This window comes from Pseudoliparis swirei, chromosome 22, assembly GCF_029220125.1.
Source record: "Pseudoliparis swirei isolate HS2019 ecotype Mariana Trench chromosome 22, NWPU_hadal_v1, whole genome shotgun sequence".
NCBI classification, from domain to species: Eukaryota; Metazoa; Chordata; class Actinopteri; order Perciformes; family Liparidae; genus Pseudoliparis; species Pseudoliparis swirei.
In genome coordinates, this window is record NC_079409.1 from 11,689,720 (window position 1) to 11,709,521 (window position 19,802).

At 43.1% G+C, this 19,802-nt stretch overlaps 1 protein-coding gene across 3 annotated transcripts; it reads right to left on the minus strand.

Moving 5' to 3' along the window:
• Positions 1–200: 200 nt before the first annotated feature.
• On the minus strand, positions 201–19,796 carry mindy3 (MINDY lysine 48 deubiquitinase 3). Of its 3 annotated transcripts, XM_056443663.1 has the most exons (17): positions 19,706–19,796; positions 18,709–18,789; positions 18,474–18,591; positions 18,064–18,143; positions 17,730–17,790; positions 17,433–17,645; positions 17,253–17,295; positions 16,437–16,551; positions 16,093–16,166; positions 15,872–15,951; positions 15,603–15,673; positions 14,688–14,768; positions 6,296–6,368; positions 4,218–4,290; positions 2,735–2,822; positions 1,869–1,940; positions 201–1,128 (listed from the first exon to the last, which is right to left on the minus strand). In XM_056443663.1, the coding sequence occupies exons 3-17, from the start codon at positions 18,565–18,567 to the stop codon at positions 979–981; spliced, it is 1,368 nt and encodes a 455-aa protein (XP_056299638.1). In that variant the 5' UTR covers positions 18,568–18,591; positions 18,709–18,789; positions 19,706–19,796; the 3' UTR covers positions 201–978. The 3 variants fall into 3 exon arrangements, with proteins under 3 accessions (XP_056299638.1, XP_056299635.1, XP_056299637.1); XM_056443660.1 differs by having other exon boundaries at positions 18,474–18,789; positions 19,706–19,795; XM_056443662.1 differs by lacking the exon at positions 19,706–19,796 and having other exon boundaries at positions 18,474–19,064.
• Between the last annotated feature and the right edge of the window lie 6 nt (positions 19,797–19,802).

Here is a 19,802-nt window from a genome sequence, read left to right on the forward strand (position 1 = left end):
GTCTTGGAGATTTAGTGAATTAGTGATTTAGAGTCTCTGTGGACACACAACTTGAGATGGTGTGTGATTTAGTGTTGAGGGAAGCAGACATACCGTAGACGTCCTAAACCTGAGGTCGTCCTATGTGGAAGCCGGGATGCGTGAGAGAAAAGGACACGGAGGAGAGCAGGGAGGACTTAAAGTTACAGAACACACAGCAGTTGAACAAAAAGAAGTGTTTATTCCCAAACCTTTCAGTGTGATAATAAATACATGGACACTTGGCCAACATCCTAGTGTCACTGAAAGACACGCACACATGTGCACACACACACGCACACACACGCACCATCTCAGTGAAAACAAGGGAGAAACCTTTTGTTCTCTGCATCTGGGTTGGTCCCTTAAACACTTCTCTGTGAGTGTGACAGTGTGTGTTCTCAAGTGTGGAAGGCGTTGGTAGGTTTTCCCTCACAGTCCTGTAGCTGCACCAACAGTAGTGCGTCACAGTCGACTGGCTTTACATGTGGTTCAGAGTGTGTGTGACACACTCAAGTCGCTGAACCAAACCAGTTTGCTCTCCAAACAGTTTCTAGCCGTCTACTGCTTAACTCGAGCAGGGGTCAGAGGACAGGGCAGAGCTGTACAAATAAACAGTCATTCATTTCTCTTTTAAATAATTACATCATCGATATCCTGTGTGTCAAATCTAAGCCATGGTGAACAGACAATAGCATGAACTGTACAGGTGTGTTTGGACACTTGCGGAATGTGTGAGTGACGATGGAAGAATGGATCTCAGGCAAGTACGTCAAGTCCATCAACGTGTTTGTGTCAGCTTCTTGTGGAAGTTTGTGTTTCTCCTCAGTCTCATTCATCTGTATTGTAGATGTGGGTCAGTCAAAAGGGTCAGTGTGCAGAGGGGAAGTCGGAGAGGGCTGTGTGTGTGTGTGTGTGTAAGCACTAGCGGTCCATCCACGTCCACAGACTGTGTTGGTGCTAGTTCAGTGACGGGGAGCGGTCGGTGGTCCACAGAAGCTCGATGTAGGGCCACCTGGTCTGGAGGCAGCGCTTGACTGGAGTGTCGTCTGTCCGAACCATGGGGTCCTCAAAACCCAGCACCAAAGCCGTCCCTTCCACATATTCCACCTGTGTACACACACACACACACACACACACACACACACAAACGTCAATATACAGTTACTAAACACACAAATGTAAACACTGTTTGCCATATTTCTTCTGAAGGAGTCGGGGTGAGATGCAAGTAAACAACACACTTGTACTGTGGGCATGTGTGTTTCTCTCTCTCTCTCTCTCTCGCACACTCAGTCACTCCCCCCCCCCTCTCTCTCTCCCCCCCTCACACACCAGCTGAAGGGGACTGCTGTCAGCAGGTCTGTTATTCCCATCTGGAGCTATGGGAATGGAATTGCCATCACCGACCTTAAAGGCGTCTGCCGCCATGTGCGTGGATGCGTGTGTAGGCGTGTGTTTTTGTGGAGGCACACATCTGGTGCCATTCCTACATTTCCCCGTAGATGTATGGAAAAACTAGACTCGACGAAGCGGACAGATGAAGAAAGTGATATTCCCGAGTACCATTTTTTTTTGCACAGCCACCAACTGCATCCCCTGACGATCATCCATCAAACTAAGTCTGCTGACATCACAGAGAGGCTGCTGACAGCGGCCTCCGCTTTTACATTACTTGCAGAAATAGGAGGCTCAGCCAGGGTTTTCAGATGGACGGACATGCGATTAGGCTTAGGATTGCTACTGTTTATTTTGGAGGGGGCGGTCGCCTCCAACTGTGTGTGTTCATAAATCATGACAGCAACTGAAGAAGAGCAATAGGCAGACGGAGGGAATATGAAGAGGATTACCCGATCGTTGTGGTTGGACTGTTTCAGTCCATTGTAGTGGTAGACGGGGAATGAGTCGGGGATTCCTGAATCCTGAAAGACGGGCAGAGTGAACATCACGCAATGTTGTTAGAGTCTCTGTTCTCACAGAGATGGAGGGAAGGAACCAGACGCAGAACATTTATTAACTGAAAAGTAAAACGGACACATCTCTGCCTGCAACCAAAGTTTAATGAGAAATCCCACGTGTTCAATTTACCCATGTGTGTGTATTTGTTTAGTGAAGCTCAAACTACCATACAACATCCAACACGACAAAAACCTTCAAATAATGACATCGAGCCCAAAAACCTCCATTGACTTTGGCTTAAGGTGCAGAATGCTAATAGGATGCGTCGTCTGCGAGTGTGTCGAGCTTCTCGTGTTAAATGCCTGTGTATGAAACCCTAACCCTCACCCCAATCCCACGTGTGTCTGAGTGTGTGCGTCCAGTTGGCTAATGGTAGTATAATCTCTTTGCGGCTTGGGGCCGTTCCTCTGGTGAGTCCCTAAAGCCCTGATCACTTTAACACAGTTCCCTGTATCTCTCCCTCTCCTGCTCTCCCTCTCCATCTCTCCTGCTCTCCCTCCCTCCCTCCCTCTCTCTCTCTCTCTCTCCCTCCCTCCCTCGGCCTCATAAAGCAGTCGTAGCGCTCTTTCTCAGCTTCTCTGCAAGTATCGCCATGTGATGGTGAACACGCACACACATTTCACATGAGACACCGCAGGAATGTTTTATGCATAAAAACCTTTGATTTTCTAAAACAGCAATTCACATATGCTCGGGAACAAAACATTAGTGTCACCCATGTGTGTGTATACAACTCTTTGTCCATGTCCACACACACCTGATCGGGGAAAAACTCCAACAGGAACGGGCCCAGAAGAATAATTCCCAAACTCTCTGGATCCAGTTTACTCTTCACCAGACTGACACTGAGACAGAAACAGAGATGAGATGCAGTGAGCAGAGGTCAAAAGAAAAGGGGCTTGGAAGGAGCCATCAGAACGGTACAAGATAGCAGTCGGCAATGTTTTGTACAATTTACGATTATCTCATCACTCAATGTGGACGTCTGAGGCCTGTGCATGTTTTCATGAATATCGTGGTGCGACTATATATACCTCTTTCCAGACATTCCTTCGTGTTGGATCAGTGTTTTTATTTCACTGTGATAAAACAATGTGGTCAGATTGCCCTTTTAAGGCTGCAAGGGGAGAAGCAAGGCTGATACCCAGACACAGAGGGGATACAAGGAACGATTCTATCGATCTCCACAAGTAGCGTTTGCAGCAGGGAAACATAAAGAGTGCACAGGGCCCCTGGTGGAGGGGCTTGAGCAACACTAGGAATCCATAAAAGCATCAGATGTGTTGCTCATAGCAACCCTCTGCTCCCCTTGCAGGCAAGTGAGGAAAAAGGAACCAACCGTTTGTGCTGTGGTAAAGTATTCACCGCATGCATGTAGGTATATACACAACGGGTAAAACCTAAGGGCAGTAAGAGCTTTTAAGGAATTTAAACTTTTCTAATCATATAATAATGTTATTACATAGGGAAAAAATTATTATACAGATAAAAACATGCTTTTTAGGCTCCTGACTATGAATAACTATCACAAACATGAAAAAGCAAACAATCAAGAGACTATATCCTTAAGCTGTATCCTGACTTTCTTTGAACAGTTAGTGTATACTGTTTACATAGTTGGTTTGCCACAAATGAAATCAGCTGATCACGGGATGTGTAAATCCTAAGTCACAGGCAACTGGACAAGAGGTCTTGCACTCATCTTTCATGAGTGATGAAAGCCCCCAATGTATTCCATCTATACTCCCATTAGTCATTCCCCCCCCGAGCACTTAAGATATGCTACTATTTTCACATGGCGGAATCTGTGAAGTATCTCTTGTTGTGTGGGAACGTAAACTCTCCTGTTTGCCGTGTTGTGATGCATCGCCCATCTGGGGGTCTGCAGAGCAAATCAGTGGTCCAGTTACTTGGCCGAGGCCCACGGCTGCAGCGTTTGGGCTCACTGTTCCTCAGATGAAAACGTGCTTCTGTTTGAAGCGGCACTTTAAAGCATTTCCTCCCTCTCAGTCTTTCTTCCTGCTGTTAATGATCTCCCTCTAAGCCTTTGTTTCTGACTCTTTATGCACTTTTATAGTGGGCTCTCTCTGGTCTGACTTTATAGTAGCCTGGTAGTGAAACATGAGTGCGGGGCTGCTGACCTGGCCTGGCCATGACTTAAGAGTTGGAACCTTAGAAGCTCTACAGGTGCCCCACACACACACACACACACACACACACACCAACATGCAAGCACTTACTATTCAGGCTCGGAGACAAGGTCAAGGGCTTTCATCACGTCCTCCAGCAGAGAATCTGGGATGAAGCCATTATCTGGAAAGAGGGAGAGCGTGAGACATAAAGAGAAACTGATGCACTGGCTGACCCCGGACAGAACATAAAATACAGCCTTTAGCTGGGAACCAGGGGAAGCATTCACACATATGGCACAAACACTATTTACATCACTGACCCTGTGGAATGAATTCATCGGACACAACTAAAAGAGAAAAAGGAAAAATCACACACACACGCACTCACACCGTGTCCTTTTATCGCTGACCTACATTCCATGGCCATGATTGCTTTACCTGAGTGGAGAAGCTCTAAACACTAACATGTGTTTTTGCCTGAGAGTATTTGCGTGTGTCCAGGTACTGAATGATTTGTCTTTATTTAGACGAGCCAGTGTGGCCTGTTGTTTAGATGCAAACATAAACCCCTCGTGTTGTAAAGATTATCTGAGGAGCGCTCTCTCAATCTCGCATTTTCAATGCCAGATGTCGATCTCTCAGAGTGATAATTGACATTTTGACAGCGAGCACACACACACACACAATGACACCACACACACAAGAACATCCTGAGACAGTAGGTTGCTGAATGTCTGGTGAGTCACTGTTGTGTGAGGCTGGCGCCCCTTCTCCACAACACAGGGCGCTCTGCTGACTCGCATGTGACGGACACATTTATGGGCTTTTTACGCAGCACTCAACTGTGCTGCTGGCTACAGCATGTGTATACATTGCAGTGTGTGAATTAGTGTGAGTCATGTACAGAGCATCCTCCTTGCATGTGTGTAAACATGTATATTTATATCTGTGGATGCATCTACTGTAGTCCATGCATGAGTTTGTCTCTTCGCACAAGTGTGTCTGGGAAAAGTCCAGATGGCGTGCAGATTGTCGCAGCACATGGCAGACGTGGACTTGACAGCGTGCAAAGCTGTATTTTGTGTCACAGGAAAAGACAGACTGAGAACAAAGAGGAACAATATGGTGACATACAGTTGGGTTTACATATCTGTTTTTGAAGTCGCCAGAGCGCCTACAGCTGTTAGGATTAATCTACTTGTAACATCCTTTTTCACCAGAGACACAGATCTCTACACATCAGCATGCTGTTCCTACAAACCATGGAAGTGAATCATGTGTTTATGGCAACAGAGAACAGCATACTTCTTGACACTGATAACTTGGAAAGGTCTGCGTATCGACTGGTGATGAAATCAGGCACTCGGCTGAACACTCTTGCAACATAGATAGCTGTGGGATGTTCATGCTGGACATGAACGTGTTTCGAGTGCGACTTCCGACATCTGTGCTCCTCTCTCTCTCTCTCTCTCCCTCTCTTCTCTCGACAGCAGAAGAAAAACATTACAGAACAGCTGTTAGGACTAAATGTTTAATTTCAATACGCTTTCTTGTGGTCATGAACACGTCACATCCCAAGCTAAAATCTTATGGCGACGTCAATAAATGCAGCAGACTTCCGACTTTTACTTCATCTGATGACAGTCTGTCTTCTCTTTAACAGTCTGCTGTCGTTGTGTGTCCCCTCGTTTCCTTCCCAGTGCCTTTCATATCAGTCCCCAGGAAGTGACAAGAAAGACGGTTTAGGAGAATGAGGAGGAGAGGAAAAGAGCGGGATGGTTGACTCAGCTGTAAGAGGAGCTGATCTCACCAACCTAAACAACAACAGTGGAGCTGAAGGGAGAGAAACAGAGCCTCGTTCTGCCTGCAGAAGAAAAATAATGTAGACGACAAACAAGAGCGAAGAGGCGAGGAGGGCAGTGGAGGTTATAAATGCATCTGCTCAACCAGGAAGAAGGGAAGAGAAATACAACAGGTCCAGTAAGATGTTGGCTCAGTGTGTGTGTGCGCATAGCTCTGTTACAATGAAAGTTTGAATTAATCAAAGTACATCGGTGTGACAGGGTTTTCATAAAGCCGGTTTTCTAATGAGAATGGTTTATAAAAACAAGTGTGGTGGGCGTGACGGCCGAGAGAGCAACGTAATGATAATGTGTGAAAATGTCCATGAAACACTTGTTCATTACCTTCAGGATCAAAGGACTGGAAGACCCTCCTTGCCTGTTCTGATGGAGACTCTGGACATACCAGGGACATCTCCTACAGGGAAGGAGAAACAGAGATAGGGAGACATGAATGAGCGAGATAGAGAAGTGCAAACGGTGAGAGATTGAGCATAGCAACATAAGAGGTATGACCTCAAAGTGACCACACAGTGATTTGGGACTAACGTCAGGGTTGCAGTAAGACAGTGAACATAGTGATGGAGCATGGATGGGGTTAACAATGACATCACATTGTGAAGAATGTGGCTTCATCAGTGCTGAAACATGAGAACAACCATCTCCATCTATTTGCAACTCAAACGTTAACTGTTTTTGTCAAGGCAGTGATGTACAACACACGAGTGACTCGTCAACATACAGACACACATAGCAGTAGTGTGCAATGCACTGCTAATGTACATTGTGCATGTGTGTGTGTGACTATATGTCATCTAAGTGCAATCACCAGAATCCATTGGGTTATTAACTGATTGCTGATGAAGTTAGACGGCTTGTGTTCACTCCAAACACACAATCAGGAAATTTAGTCTTATATACACAACCCCTGATTTATGACAAGCTCTATCGTGTTTGTTTGTTGCTGAAGTTTACAAAGTGCAGTGTGGGCAGGGAGAATAGAAATGTGTGTGTGTGTGTGTGTGTGTGATGCCTCTTTAGGCTGGCCTATAATGTAGAAGCTACTTTAATGAACACTTCATTGTTCCCTCTACACTAAGGGACTCAATATGCTTCAAACTAAATGCCTGTCGGATCATCTAACGGAATATAAAACCCCGTCAGCTCACATAAATGCACTTGACAATTTGTTTAACTTTCTGAAACAGAGAATCACATCTGGCGTTTACATTTTTCATACGACTACCACCGTCCCTTATCCATTGTTCAACTGATCGAAACATAAATGCCACGAGAGATAATACAAAATACATCAAAAGAGTGCATTTGAGTTCAGCCTTTATAAACAGGTGTACACATTTGACCTTCGGATGTGGTTGGATGATACTTTGGATTCCCAATTTGGTGTTAGGCATAATGAAAACATAACACTCAGAACCCAGAAAAAGATCTCATGGGATAGGAATGTCTTATGTTTGCCATCTTGAATCGTATTAGCCCAGAGCTCACAGTACGTTTAAAAGCTGAATAACCATCACTTTCTGATTATCAACATTGCAAACAATGATGAAAGTAAGGGTCTCATGGTTCCTTACAAATACATTACATGACATAACCATTTGATGAAAGTTAATTCAGAAAATCAGAGGAGATTGAAGGGATATGTTTACAAGAGAGGATGAAATGAGATACTTCTCAAAGAGAAGACACACACACACACGCAAAGTGTGTTTAGGCGAGAGTCAAAGGGTTCTCACTGTTTTTTCTTCCGAGTGAGGGAGGGAGGGTATTTATGACAACAAAGCGCTGGACAAACACACAATGTTTTTGGAAAGCAAATGAACCCTGCTCATCTCCTCTAGCTGGCCTTTATTAAAGCTCGAGCCTCAGATTCACGCAGGCTGCGAGGGTTTCATGGTTAACTTATTAACGTATTCAGGGTTAACTCAGGGAATGGGAGTGTGTGTGTTTGTGTGTGTGAGAGAGAGAGAGAGAGAAACAGAGAAGGGGAGGGGGGGGGGGGAGAGAGAGAGACACACACATTGAGAAGAGACGACTCCCAGCTGCCGGCTCTTCAGATGCAAAGAAAAACAGGCAGAGGCCTTGAACACGCGCTCACACACTGCTCTGTCACAGAGGATAGCTGGGTCCTGGTTTGTTAACATTACCGGCTCCATAAGTCTAACGGTAGATTTGTCATAAGCTAGATATGTCTGGGTTTCACTTCCAGGGGTGAACAAGGGTCATGCTGGTGTGTTTGGAGGAGTAAAGTGCTAAAAAAAGAAGTTGACTGCAGCCTAAAGACGAACATACTGGGTCGGATTAACAGTGGAACATGCATCTCAAAACATGAACTGTTTTTTAAAGCTGTTGCTAGAACTATACTTATTACATTTAGACAGTATATATTCCTAAGAACACACGCATCTCTTCCCAAGGGGATGAGCGGCGAGCCAATCTTAGGCTGTCGTATACAATCACGCTGCTTAAAGTCCGATGAGCCTCGTGAACCAAAGCTCGGTAAAACTCTTTATTATCTTCCGGAGCAGGATGGACACAGGCCGAGTAAATCACCTGGTAATAACACAGTTACAAGATGTCGACACTTTACCGGAAGCCAAACACTTGAAAGTGGTCATCTACAAAAAAAAAAACGTACTGTAATTGCTAACCTGTACACGCCAATATGGCGCGAATGAACACATAGAAAAGACGTGAGCAAAAGATCACATTCAGACAAATGAGGCGATTGTGTGTGCGATGACAGGTCTGCCTGGCTGTCTTTGATCTATGTTTTATTAGAGGCCCGAGGAAGACGCTGCTGAGTTGGAAAACATGTCATGGAGCTAACACACTCCACAGGGAAGGTGTATGTGTGTGTGTGTGTGTGTGTGTGTTTCTGTGTCTCTGCATTTCCATCCTCCCAATCCCACTGTGCTACAGCATGTGTGAGCATATGCATGTCTGTGTAAGAGAGAATAGGCCTGTCCCCTGCTGAAGGTTGTTTGCTTATTCTCAAATACAAGCTGGCATCCAGTTCATTCAATGTGCCCAAATATCCACGCAGTGATCTATTGCAATGACACACACTCACAAAAGGACCTGGCATCAGCAACAGAGTCAGAATGCATTAAGTAATCAAGGAGCACATTCCAAATCACCACAATCCAACTTTTTTTGCAAAACCCCCTGAAGCCCTTAACAGAACAACACACAGAGTAATGCAGAACTTCAAACAGGTCTTCACTGTGGTTCTTATCATCAGACCAGACTTCCTGCACAACACCCTCCGAGATAAAGAGCCACGTTCGGTGTTCGAGTCGTTTTGGGGAGGATCTACTGACCACTGCCTAAACCTTAAACTCTTGCCATCTGCACTCCTGTTGCCGTCTTCCCACTAGACTTCGTGGCTCTCGTAGGTTGACAACTCGTATCCTATGGGTCTTTTTCCTCTCTTGTTCTGCCTCTTGCCCAATTCTGCCCCTTTCCTAAGTAGCTACTACACTTTGAGTATTTCCTCCCCTCAAACCCTTGACTTTTTCTTCCATTCTTGCTTAACCCCTCCCCTTTTTTTCCTTCTTTATCTCATCTTGCAGGTAGGTACTTCAAGAAAGACAGGTAGGCATAGTCCTTTACTAGAATGACTCTCTTTCCCTCCGGTCCAGCCAAAGAGCTTTTGTTTGTCCTGAGAGACTCTGAGTGGCCATAGAGTGCGTTGAAGGGATCAGTTTCAAGACAACAAAGCAGAGGTCTCGGCCAGTGTCTCCCGCCTTGTTCCTAGCAGGCAGCGACAGCCACACCACATGACAGGCTGAGGAGGACATCTGTGTGCAATGGCGTGTAATCTAGAGTATGCGTTTGTTTTTTTCACCTTAAACAGCCGGTGTCACATGTGATTACAAGTGCAGAAAACAATGGAAAACCTATCTCTCAGAGTACAAAAGGAGTGCCTGCAGTATCTACTGTATGGTGTGTGTGTTTCAGATGTGAGCGACAGCACAAAGTAGTGATTTATGGAGCCATCTTGGATGAGAAAGACAGTGTCTCATCACAGAAGAGGCAACACCAGAGGATAGTTAGATAGTGATGGGTCCAATGACAGAAAACGACACACAGGGGAAAAGGAAGAACGAACACGCATCCAAATACAATGACCCATGGTCTGACCTGTCACAGATTATTAATGACTGTTAATGTACTCCGCTTTGTTACTTTGTGTTTGTCTGTGGCCCGCACCCTCTGACCATACATGGGACAGAAAGTAATCCTCTTTAAAAGAAAGCAACAACTTGTTTTCCGACTACCTTTCAGTACACTAGGGGGGACAAGTATGATATAATATTATTGTATACAAATTTACTGGCATTGTATTGTGAGAAATGACCCACATTTTGGTTATGGCAGCTTTCGGTTGTTTTATTAATATGAAAAGTTGGTCTCATGTAATGCAGAACGCTGGAACATAGTTTACCTCGTCTAATTTAGCATATTTTGCTCCTATATCAATATTGGGGTCTCTTTATTGAACTCTTAGTTTGAAATATACTATTCTAAACTCAAAATTCTGTTTCAAAGATATAGCCCAGTCCTATTGGCAATACGGCACAATTACTGTGTAGTTCTTTTAATACCAATTTTGTCCCTGCCTAATGATCCCTGATTCCAAAACTAAAAGATCAGGTAAATAAATATAAGATAAAAAGACACAACTTAAAATCTTTTTTTATTCTGAACATTGACAATTTCAATTCAAAACAAAAAAGTAGCACTAATTTCAGCAATTAAGATGCTACTTAGCTAATTTAAGTTACTACTGATAAACAGTGATGCAGCATATATGTCTAGGGCTTTTACTGTGAAAAGATAATAAAGAAAAGGTGTAATCAACAAACACTGCCGTGGACAAGGTGGGAGCAAGAAATAGGGCCTACTGGTTACAATTGTATTTGATTCATAAGTATAGGCGCAATTCATACTCCTCGGCTTCAGTACTTTAGCGCCATATTTCTCACACACACATACACGTCTCTTATAAAAAAAATGATGGCACTAATAACGTGGGGTATTGTTTAGATTTTAAATGCGATACTTTAACAGTACTGATATGTCGCACAATACAATTACTTTGTTTTCGACAATAAAGTCTGACTGAAATAAACGGACGCTGTCTGCTCACTGGCATTTTAACTTCCTGGTCCTTACAAGACCATGAAGGACATTTTGCAGACAGGAGTTTGAGTCTTAGGGGACACAAAGCGCCACTGCGGCTGCTCTCTGTCGTAAATCACTGACTCAGAACACGACTACTGTACACACACACACACACACACACACACGTCTGTGAACCTCATCACTCAGTGGGAGAGGAAAGAGAAGAAATGTCACAGGAGGATCACCCCCCCAACCCTTATTTCCCGAGTGACCACTGCTCCACTCTTTAAAAGTGCATCCTTCCTTTCTACTTCCTTTCTTCCTCTTTCCTTCCCACGAGGGACCAATAATCTGAAGAGGTTGGCTGAGGTGCCCAAGAGAAACCTTTACAGTGGATAGTTTTTTTTTCAAAGACAGGAATGGGGAACGGAAGGAAGAAATATATTATTAAACATATTGCATGATATGTCTCATACATCACCCATCCCCTCGTCTCCTTCACTCTGTCTGTCTCCTTCCTCTGGCGTCTCAGAAACTCTTGTCCAAAAACAGATCCCATTACATGCCATTATACACACTCAGACTCTTTCTCATGTGGACACACACACACACACACACACATTAATACAACAGAATGTGGGGGGTGTTGTGGGTAGGAATCAGAGTTGGTGGAATGGCCTTTGTGTAGGTAGATTAGATAAAAACACTAATGCTATTAAGCTGATGGTCTGAAAGCCACAGTCACACACCGACAGCAACTCAGGGGAATACACACCCGTCCCCAATGGCAGACATAAGGAGCCGCTGACACATCAGAAGCAGGGATCAGGTTTTCTGCTTTTGTGGGGATGGCTCTATATCGGAGCTAAAAGCTACATAACCAGGTAGCGTGTATTTTTGTATCACGAAGCCTGGGAAATCTCAGTGTGCTTCAAATTATCTCCAAACATTGATTCCCTTTCAAGGAGGACAGGGTCACACTGAGTCCCTCCGAGTCCGCCAGCAGACCGCCCTTGCCCCATGTCTTCCCCCCTCAGCTTAGGCTCAAAGTTTCAGAGGCAGCACAGTGTAGCGTCAGCTATGTACGTCAGTTCATATGCATGCATGTGTGTTCCCAGTCTCCAATGGGACAAATGGATCCAGATGGGAACTCTAGAATCACATTCCCCACAGGAAGCCATCCACCTGAAGCCACACACACACACACACACTAATGCTAATCAGGATTAGGTTCCCCAGGCTCTGGAATGTGTGTGTGTATATGTGAACATGTCACTAGTGTTGGGGGAGTTGTAGCAATCGGTAAGTCTGGTCATCAGCGCGTGCATGACGACGATGGTTCATCGCCGAGCCGACATCTGATCTACTTCCCTCGGAGGCTCGAGCTTAATGTATGTAACGGAGCTTTTAATCAATGGCATAATAAGGGTGTGGCGTTATGATGGAGATGATTGCCTGGGATTTTTCTGCCTCTCTGGTGCCATTTTCCCAACAGCAGAGAGAATCGATTTGCTACAATCAAACCTGCGAGCTTACTTCACCGGCCACAGCAATGTCTCGTGTAACATGTTCCCCGATAGATGATAAACATGCTGGTCCGGGTGGAAACTGGGCAAGTGTGTACACACAAGCACACTCATCTGATGAACCGTCTATCCAAGAGCCAAAGTTTCTCTCAAAATAAAATAAAAAACGTGTTGACCTCAATCAGGTTGTGCATTATATACACCTTGTGGCATGGTGCACATCTTTAGGAGCAGGATGGCATGGCCCTTCTTAGAGAGCACAGGAACCCTTACAGGAAGTCTAGATTGTTTTTCCTGCATTTTGACAACATGAACCTGGTTCCAGTTCTTCCTGTCGCACAAAGCCACCCACAGCTCAAGAGTCCGTGCTGCAGCACAGACTCCCACAGAACACACACGTCCAGAACGCAAACAACTCACACAGAGCCGTCCTTCAGAATCAAGCCTTTGTTATTATCATGACAGGCCGTTTTGGATATACTTGTGGATGTTGGCATCAGAAGTTAGCAAGCGTTTAACATTGAAGTGAAACGCTTACCGGGATCAGAATGTCTGGTTGTCACATGTTCATTTTTCAGAATTGATATTCCAACAGCAGATTAAACTTCTACACTTTCAGAGCAACAAGTGATTCAGTTTAATGCCCCAAAGACGTCCATGGTTGCTCATATAATCTTATGTTAATGGTTGGCATAGATAATTAAATTGATTGAAGTTTTATTTTTTTAACGAGTTGTAGGTGTCCTCGTTTTTAACAGCTGTTGTCCCTGAGAGCAACCGGTTAAGATGGTCGCTCAATCAATCCAAACATTGGCTGGGTCTGTGGCTGCACGATCACAGATACTCACGTTTGTAACGCTGATTTTAAAACTCAACTCAAAACTCAAGAGTCTATGTTGTGGCATTTGACTTTCAGTACAAGAGCACAGACAGCGTAGTTGTAAGCATCGAGTGTCTCATAATTTCTCACTGGTGTAGCATTAGAAGCCAAGTGTGTCCACCAAATACATATCTGACCCGTAAATATCCGGCCACTTGCTAATGTATTCAACCCACTCACTGATTGCACACAGGTCTGAAAAGCCAATTTGTTTAGGTTGCATTCCCAATCTTTGGCGGTTGATTCTGGTACATAACCTTTGCTCTTGCATTCCACTTTACTTCCTTTGTCAAACGGCATGCGTACACTTCTGCATGTCATCATTCTTTACAAACTGTAGAAGGGTCTGTATAAGTGGAGACAGGTTTTATATTTGGTGTTACCGACATGTAAACAACAGAAACATTCCTAACTAAAAACAAACCAGATACTGGGCAAGTGAGTGAACACAATATCTCCACTACCTTTGAGACAGGTGTCTTGCTTTTTAAAGTCTTTCCTTTAAATCTCTTAACACCTTATTTGGGACATTTATCTAATGTTCGGTAAATCAACAGTGTGTCATTGCGATTATCATAATTTCTCAAATCTTCTATATCGCAGTCTAATTTTCCTATCCGTAACATTTATTGAGATGCAGTGGAAACTCAAACATGAATATGCTGAACGAAGTGTTAGTTAGTTAGTACCCGAGTGTTGTTTCTTATGAACAAGTGCCAGGACAGAACAATATGTGATCCATATTGTTGAAATGAACCTGACAGTGAGTAGACAGAATTATATACAGTAAATGGAAGCTCTCGCTGCATTTGCTGCCCAACTTCATCCATTTACATTACTGTCATATTTTATGAATACATTGTTAAGTTGCTCACCGATGGTTAAGATGTGTGTGAAAGTGAGAGCATGAAGATGAAAGTGTGCGTGCATTTTTTCCCCCTGGATAGCTGAAAAATCAAGATCAGCAATGTCCATATATGACTATCTTCTGCACTATATTCCCTCCCATTCTCCCCCTTTTTATCCCCACATTGATATCTGACCTGCGCTATATTAAATCGGTTAAACACATTCCATATTTTGTTTTTTCCAACATGGTGCGGAGACTGGCTCACCTTACACACCGTGTGTCTATGCAAGTGAAATATGTGTTGCTTATGGAGCAGCGTATTCAACTTGCCTTGGCAAAAAACACAGAGAGGTGAGTTTCACTGCCAAGAATCCAAATAGGGAACTTTGGAGACTTGAGGAATGTCCCGACCTGAAACAAAAACACACATACAATAAAAGAAAGTAATAAATGGAACAAATGAGTGTCTTATTTTAGTCATCTTCAACGTGAATCAGTAATTGTTCGAAGATTAACATTAGTCTTTTCATCAAGTACATTCATATTTGAACAGAGATTACATGTCACAGTAAAATACCTCTTCAGATCCTGAACAGATACTACTACGTAATGAAATGGATATCATCAATGTTAATATCAACACATTTTCACTTGGTTCTTCTCTTTTTAGTTGTTGGCTGATCTAGATAGACAGCTTGAACTTGATTGCGTACATATGAGCATATCTCACCTTATTTGATACGAGTTGGTCTCTAAAATCAATCTTAACACTCTTAGGCACAATCTGCTCTTTACTTGTTCCAGCTACTTACTTTTTCTAGCGTACTTATTGATAATGATAAACAGATTCCAAACACAATATTTGTTTTTTAAGATGAATATGTCCCGTCACATTTATTTATAAATGTATTTTCTGATCTATTTTTAGCACAGTGCATGTGTGCCAGAAAATAAAAGTGTAGTGAGAAAGAATAGGAGAAAACATATTTTAACAGTGCAGCATTCACTGTGGTCGGGGTTCAAACATTGGATATGTCCTACACCTACATCTTAGAGTCACAAGTAACAGTGAGCATTTATTTGTTTTTTCTAGCACTCAGTTTATAGAGTGTGGGATCTGAATTCATAGGGAGTCTTCTTCTTAAAAAATAAATAAAAAATCCTATGTGAATTTGCCATGAACAAACTTTTAACAATTTGCTTATACTTTTGCAGAATGTTTTGGGAACCTGTATGTGTCTGTACCTTGCAGTAGCGGAGAGATTCCATCAGCGTCAGGAAGCCAACTGATACCTGTTTATAAATACCATGCAGTTCTACCATGACATGGAGAAAGAAGAAAATGAGAATTTGTTAAATTACATCAAACTGGCATTAATTTGTCTCTTTTGTGCACAGTGCTGTTGGATGCAAGATGTGTTGCCCTCTGGTGGAAAAGTTCAAATCGAGGGCCACAAACTGAGTTGGATACATGGCGTGTGTTTGCAAATGCAGTTGGTTCATGGAAGTCTTACTCATGCCAGAGCATTCTCTGTCTCCGTCCCAGACATTAGAAACAGCATGGCCAGTTACAAGCAGGTTCACAAAGCTCTGACTAAAAAGATAGAAAGTAAAGGAGACAAAGAGTTTTAGAGAAAACGAAAGATATCCAATGTAACCACACAAAAAACACATTGCAATGAATTTTAACTTTAAAAAAGAAAAATTCTAACTGATAAAGAAAGGTTTTTAATACCTGCCATGGCCATGCACGCTGTCTATGAGAGGCTCCATTGTGTCCTGGATCTCATTTCTTATATTCTCTATTCCCTGGACAGAAGAGATACATATGCATTTAATTGAGTTTATTTGAACATGTATGCGACACAAAAGAAAAAAAGACAACAAAAATGGTATAACACAATAACTATAAAGTCATTAATAATGAACAAATCTAATTAACTGCAGCAGGTTTTCAAAGATGTCTTAGTTGATTATCACTTTGCACATTACTTAATTAATGTTCTACCAGAGACAACATTATTATTTCCAATTGGTATTCAATATTTCCATCCATCTCTCTATCCAGCTTTTCTTTACCTTGGTTAAAATGACAGAGTAGAGGAATAGCAAGACTCCACAGCACCCCCTCCAGGTGTGGTAGAGGGACAACACCTCCTCTCTGAGACTAGACACTGACATTACGGTCCGCTTACTGCAGGATGGGAACAAACATCAGGGTCATTTACAAAACACTCAAAAGAGAGAAGATGTGTTGGCTTATACGATCAATGACACTAGCGTATTAATTGTATAGCAATGTCCACTTTTAGTAAAAAATAACTTTCACAATTGTTAAGAAATCTATTAAATGCATCAGAAGCCAAAGAACAATCTAAGCTTGTCTATTTAGAGTCACTAACCTCTTTTGCTCCACCCTGGAAAGCTAGAAAGTAGAGTTGATGGTCTAAGTTACCATGCACTTTTTCAGAGTGAGTCAGCACTACTTTCTGCTGACTGTGGTCTCAGCTGGCAGTATGTTGGGTGATGAAATATCAATATTTCCACTGGCCAAACTCAGCCTTGCATACACTTAGTTTGGCCCTGTGGGACAGTGTGTAAGAACTTTTTTTAAACTAGGCAATCAATGAGAGTGCCGAGTCAGCAAATTGTGAGAGACATAGCCAATTAAATGTGAAAACCAATTCTTGCAGACGAGATTAATCAAATACCACCCATCCCCTCTACTAATACTAATCTGATGAATATGATGTTCCCAGTATTGCATAATGGCAATTGTAAAACAAGAATTTGTGATGTCGTTATTCCCCCAGAAACCCACAGTATTATATAATGGCAAGATTGTCTGCTTTGAGGTAGAGTATAAATACGCAAGGTGTTATCTAAGTCACTTACTGGAGAGCACTGTGAAATCGCTCAAAACCAAGGTCCTCAGGAGCTAAAGCAGCAACACGCATTAAAAACACACATACAGAGTAACATCAGAGCATGGAATAGAAAATAACCCTACACACCGTCAAATGGTTCAGTGAGAATGTGCATTGTCATTCTGAATGTGACAGACATAGGACTCACTGGGTTGCTGTTGCTGTTCCTGTGGCGGCTGGCTGCTCTCTGGCACCGGCAAGTCCCACTTTTGTGTTTGCGACTGTGTGTTAGTGTGTGTGCTAGTGTGTGGGCTTTGTCCTTTGGCCCAAGTCACCAGACAGAAACCATTGGAGGGGCTGGAGCAAGCAGACTCAAGGATTTCACTCAGCGTGGAACACAGTGCTGCTTTCTGCTCCTCCTCTAACAGACACAAACATAAAAGATAGACGATATAACAAACCATACAACTCCATAAAACAATAGCACAAGCTATGGACAAGCTACCTGTCATCTTTCTCCAGTTGGAACTTTCTCTGTTGAAGAGAATGTTCTTTAGGAGGAAAGCCTGTAAAGGAAAATATTCTATTCTTATATTCTATATATATGTTGGTACACTTGGCATTATGGATACAGACTTGTGTGTTTCCTTTATTTTAGTATGATAAATAATCTTTTAGTCAATTAAGCATTGCCACCAATGTATACACCTATACGACTCACAGACTAAGTAACAAAGTAAGTCTACCAGGTGTAAAAGCTGGCTCACTGTAAAATAGGAGTAAATGGAAATTAATACTCGGGCCTGACAATACTGCAAGGATGTAAAACTAGAACATACCTGGACAGGTGCAAGGACAGCACACGGACCTCCTTCGAACTGCTCCAGTGCAGTTTGCTCATTCTCACAAAAAGAAAATCCTGTAATAAAGACGAAGGCAACAAGACAACCAACTTTTACAATTTCACCCTGCAGACATCAACAAGCCACAAGTGCATGCATGCTCACATTAGAGACCACTAAATAAACTCTTTAGTAGGAATGATCATGTGCAATAGTCATACTAAATTACTACACAACAGAAGGGTATGTTTCTACTTATCTGACCTGGAGAGGAGGACCCATTATAAAAATTACCTGTCGCACTCTTTTGGTTAGAATTAAACCCTCGATTGCCGTCAACTGTGCGAACAACCCGGTTTGATTGCATTTGCCTTTTAAAAAAACATTAAAAAAACAAAGCATCTTACCTTGGGTCCATCGACGGAAGATGGAGGCTGACACAACTCCACGAGAGGGTCTCCCCCAAACCAGATCCACCACCTCTTTATTTAAATCCGACATGACACTAATTTACAGCCAGTGAGTCTACATGCACAAGAGAACACGGTAAGGCTGTTGTTGAGGCCAACTTGGCAGATCTTTCTGAGGTTGGCAGTCCCCTTTTCTCGGCAGGTCGAGCCTGTGGCATCGGCCACGAGCTACCTGTGCTGCTCGACACAGTCTGACTCTAGTGGCTGGCAACAAACTGGCGGGTGGGAATGACATCAACGTAACCACAGCAGCCTGCAAAGCAATGGGACACAAGCATACCATCTGCAGGGGAACACCATGTTTAAACACATACTTTAATTGCACCAGGCGATAATGGCGCGATATAGTTACCTCGCTAGTTTATACTTATCAGTGTAACGCTGGGCAGCCTACTCGTATTATTAACAACCGAGGAGGCGAACAGTTGGGTGAACGTCCAGTAGTTAGGCTAGTAATGAAGTACTAAGAGCAGCGATCTTTCTCTGTTAGGCTTGGTGACTTCGCATCGTCTTCTGCCCCCCTATCCTGTGGAGTTCCCCAAGGTTCCATTTTAGGGCCCATTTATTTTCCTTATACCTTGGGCTCATTTTCTCCTACCACCTTTATGCGGACGACTCCCACCTGCTCTCTGTTGACTGTCTCAATGACATAAAGGCCTGGATGTTTAAACATAAATGAGAGTAAACGGAGGTAACCATTGACCTGGGTTAAACCCATGGTCTCTAATCTGGCGTTAAAATCGACAGTGCTTTTAAACAGATAAACTCTGTGGTTCGCTTCTTTTTGAGCGTGTAATTCATGCATTTGGGAACCCTCCATTGGCTTCCTGTAATGGGCTGGCCCTCAGTACATCTCTGACCTCATACAGGTGTACACTCTGAGATCAAACTAAGAAAATTGAGAGGGCCTTCTCAGCAGTAGCCCCCAGGGCACTTCGTTAAACCCTCTGTTTTAATATTTGGATTGGATTGGATTGGATAACAGCTGACACTTGTTACACTAACTACCTCGTTTATCATTGGCGTGATAACGTCAGCAGTTAGCGTTAGCAGTATAGCAGCTAATCTTTCATTTCTTTGTCACTCCATCACCTCTCACATTAAAGCTAGCTATTTGTTGTGTTACGGTTGGCCATCAGTTAAGCTAGAAAAGGTTGACTTTAACTTACCTTGATACACAGTCGAGTAACGGGAATTCGTATTGATAGTTAGCGAGCTATATATTGTGGTAGCTATTTCACTATCAGCAGCGTCTCTCTGTCAATC